Below are 4177 nucleotides of genomic sequence, written 5' to 3' on the forward strand. Positions count from 1 at the left end.
AATAGATCTGTTTTTTAATGGGCTTGGATGGCTGAGATTAAAACAAAAAACTTAACACTTATGTCAAACCTACACCGTTCAAAATTATTAAAAATAATCCCTCATTTGTATGACTTAACGATNACCAAATTTCTGAAAATTTATAGAAATGATCTATTCATATAGCCCAATGAACTGAACGGTGGAGATTTGATTTGTGATTGAAAAGTTCGTCAAATGATCTAACCCTATAAATGACAAAAAAATGGGTCCCTCATTGGAAGGGCCTTGTATGTATATGTATATATATATATACAAAGATTATCAGGTGCGGACGTCCGCACCACTTTACGGTGCGGAATTCCCTCTGTTCGCGACCGTACGGCGCCGGCGAGGGCGCGCTTCCACCTTAGCGGACTCTAGCAGCTTCCCCAACCACTTTCCATCCTCGGCGAGTTCGCCGAATTCTAGTTTTCCGGCCAGATTGATTTTATTTGAAGTTTTGGGTGATCTAGTCGGAAAACTGGAATTTGGCGGACTCGTTGGAGATGGAAAGTGGTCGGGGAAGCTGCTGGAGTCCGCTGGGGTGGAGGCGTGCCCTCGTCGGTGCGGACGTCCGTATCTGAAACGGACTGTATATATATATATATACAGTTCTTATCCAGAGCGAAGCTTCGCTTTGAAATTAAAGTGTGAAGGTCCTTTTTTGGCTCACTTTACGGTCACATATCCATATCTCCGCCGTTCAGTTTTTAGAACCTAATGTGTAGATCACTTCTACCAAGTTTCATCCAATTTGACTATTGTTTGAGCTTTCATAATCGTGATTTACACGAACAGTTCTGGTTGGATATATTTTTGTCTGTTCATGCATTTCACACAATTCGATACCTTAATGATTATCAAATTGGATGAAACTTGGCATAAGTGATCTATACATTATGTTCTAAAAACTGAACGGTGGAGATGTGGATACGTGACCGAAAAGTGAGTCAAAAAAAGACATTCACACTTTAATTCAGAGCAAAGCTTCACTCTGGATGAAATATATATATATATATATATATATATATATATATATATAAACACCTCCTTGAATAAACATTATTAGATTTGTAAGTAATTTACAAAAATGACAAGATCAATATTTTCACGTCGCCCAGTACCGTTTGGTCTAATGGTATAAGTCACTTATTTTAAGTGAGAGATCGTGAGTTCGACTCACAATATTATAACACATTATCTGATAAAAATAAAAAATAAATAAAAAACTCACGTCCACACTTAAAAGCCTTTTCTTTTTGTGAGAAGGTAAACCTGTTCTTTTTCAATTCCTTCTTTCATATAGAATCTCCACTTGATTTTGTACCGTGAGTTGTCCCATCCCATCCAATCATTTAAGTATCCCACAATTCCTTATAATGTACTCTCTCTTACCTTATCATACACTTTTATTTTATACCACATTGAAAATATTTTACTATATTAGTCCTTATTTTTCCTGCACGTCCCTAATAAACAAACTTAGCTGCCCATCTGCCAATATCAGTATGACGGTATTAATCACCTCCCCAACCATTTCCCTCACACTGCTCTCTCCCATTCCCAGCTTTTCTCTCCACCCCAACTCTTATAGCAAACCCATTTTACAGCAAACCCATCATTATAATCCTTATAATTCTAGGGTTTTAGGAAAACCTCGTCGTCAGACTCTTCATCATGGAGGAGTACAACCCTGGATTTTACAGAAACCCAGTTTTCAGTGATCCACAGGAAGCAGAAACCGTCTCAGAAAATGATCCGGACTCGCCCTCCTCCGGGGAGGAGACAAAGGTGTTCACTACTGCACCATCACCCAAGAAAAGGTAAGCTGCTATTGTTTTTTCTTTTTCCTTTTGTACCACCTATTAGAAAGCACAAAAGAAAATTATGGGGTTTTATTTTATGAGAAATTGATTAACCCTTAAGGTGGTTTGGCTATTCTGTTATAGGAGGGGAGTAGTGCAGAAGAGGGTCGTGTCAGTTCCAATCAGAGAGATGGAAGGATCCAAGGGAAAAGGAGATGGAAATCCACCTTCTGATTCATGGACTTGGAGGAAGTACGGCCAGAAACCTATCAAAGGGTCTCCATATCCAAGGTTTGAAATGTATCTCCCACTTATTTTCTCAGCATGAAAATGTATCGAGTTTTTACAGAAAAAAAAGGGAAAATGCCCAAATACAAAAAAATAAGGTTTTCATAGCCCAATTCAATAAAAAAAGAATTAAATTCAGTTTACCCCATGAGGTTTGGGAGTAACTTCATGTTAATCCCTATACTTTTAATTTCATCAGTTTACCCCTCAAACTTTTAAATTTTCCTCAAGCGTGACCAAATGTCCTATATTCTGTCCAAATCGGACTTTAACTGCTGATAATTTTAACCTTAACTGTGAGGCCAGTATCTAGAATTTGGGCAAATCGGACCTTATATGTCCAAATCGGACCTTAACTGCTGATAATTAAAGGTCAATTCAAACGGAATATGTGAATTTAGGTACGACAAACAGAAATTGAAGAGTTCAAGGGGTAAACTGATAAAAATAAAAGTGTAGGGACTAACATGAAGTCACCCCCAAACCACAAGGGGGTAAACTGAATTTAATTCATAAAAAAACNTTTTACTTAATTCATTTCAATGTTTCTTAATAAAAATCATTTTTACCCCAATCTTATTATCTATCTCCTCTCATTCTCATTCTCATTCTCATCTCTCTCTCTCTCTCTCTCTCTCTCTCTCTCTCTCTGCGGCCAAGTCAACCGAAGATTCGCCGCCATCCTCTTGCACCGATGAGCTAGTCCGGTTCTCATCGTGCCTCTCATATGTGGCGTCGCCGCTGAAAAACCTCTCCGACTCGCCGGCGTCTAAGTGCTGCGACCCGTTCTTGTAGGCGGAGGAGTCCGGCAGCACCGTTTGCCTCTGCTACCTAGCTCATCTTTCCTCTTCGTTGACCCTAAGTTAGAGCTTGTTCTTTTGAGGGGCGCCGTTTCAGAGCTGGGCGGGGACTGGGCAGGAGTGTGTCGGTGATGGGTTGGGTTCGTGCTGTGATGATGGTGTTGTCGGGGTGCGCTCAGGGATAGGGCTCGACTAGAGTTCGATCCGAGCCGGATTGTGGCTGGGGAAGGCCGGCGGTGCTTGCCGGCGCTTGTTCTGTAGAGTGGGGTGCGCCGGGGTCGGTGGAGGAGGCCGGTGTGCAGCCGTCGGGGAAGGTGGGTGCCCAGCGAAGACATATGGGGTGCCCAGAGCATGACTTCAAGTCAGTTAGAGTTGTTTTTTTTTTTTTTCCCCCTTACATTTGAATATTGGATATTGAGGTCGGTAAGTGATTATTAAGGATTGATAATTGATTATTGGGGTCAGTAAGTTATTATTTGATGTTTGTAACCTGATTATTGAGGGTCAGTAAGTGATTATTGGGTGTCAGTAACTGAAAACTAAGTAATTATTAGGTATTAGTAATTGAAAACTAAAGGTTATTGGGGTCAGTAACTCGATTATTAGGGTCAGTAATTCGATTATTTTCTGGTAAATCTTGTTTTCTATTACATTAAGCTGAAATAAGTTGATTATTATTGGTCAGTAACTGATTATTGGGGGTCAGTAACTAAGTTATTAGGGGTCAATAACTGATTATTGATGGTTAGTAACCAAGTTATTGGGGGTCAGTAACTGGTTTTTGAGGGTTAGTAATTAAGTTACTGGTGACTGTCCGACGACCGGAGAAAATTTGAGTTACTAGGGGTCAATAACCGGCGATCGAAGAAATTTCGGCAACCGAATAAATTCTGGCAACCAGTGACTGATGACCGGCAACCGGAGATCGGCTATCGGCGACTAGTGTCCGACAACCGGCTACCAGAGTCCGACGACCAGAGTCCGACGACCGGCGACCAGAGTCTGAAGACCGGCGACCGGAGTCCGGTGAGGTTCCGGCAAAGTCTTCTCACTCTTTCACTTTCTCTCTCCTTATATATGTTGAAGTGGTGAGGGTAAAATTGTCTTAAAAATATACAAAAATTATTATTTTATTATGACTTTAATATAGATTTGTGTATTTGGGCACAAATAGGAACACCTTATATTAGAATGGGCTCATGTCTATTAAATTCATTGGAATGGACAATAAAGGGTTTAAATTAGTATTAAATAGGCATTTTA

At 40.3% G+C, this 4177-nt stretch overlaps 1 protein-coding gene across 1 annotated transcript in view; it reads left to right on the forward strand.

The window, feature by feature from the left end:
• The first annotated feature begins 1698 nt into the window (after positions 1-1698).
• LOC101301515 (probable WRKY transcription factor 69-like) overlaps positions 1699-4177 on the forward strand; it is a 5524-nt gene continuing 3045 nt past the window's right edge. The window contains exons 1-2 of the mRNA XM_004305403.1: positions 1699-1844; positions 1971-2117. Of these exons, the coding sequence (XP_004305451.1) occupies positions 1699-1844; positions 1971-2117 (293 nt within the window). The remainder of the gene's footprint in view (positions 1845-1970; positions 2118-4177) is intronic.

The sequence above is a fragment of the Fragaria vesca genome, linkage group LG6, assembly GCF_000184155.1.
Source record: "Fragaria vesca subsp. vesca linkage group LG6, FraVesHawaii_1.0, whole genome shotgun sequence".
Taxonomy (NCBI): Eukaryota; Viridiplantae; Streptophyta; class Magnoliopsida; order Rosales; family Rosaceae; genus Fragaria; species Fragaria vesca.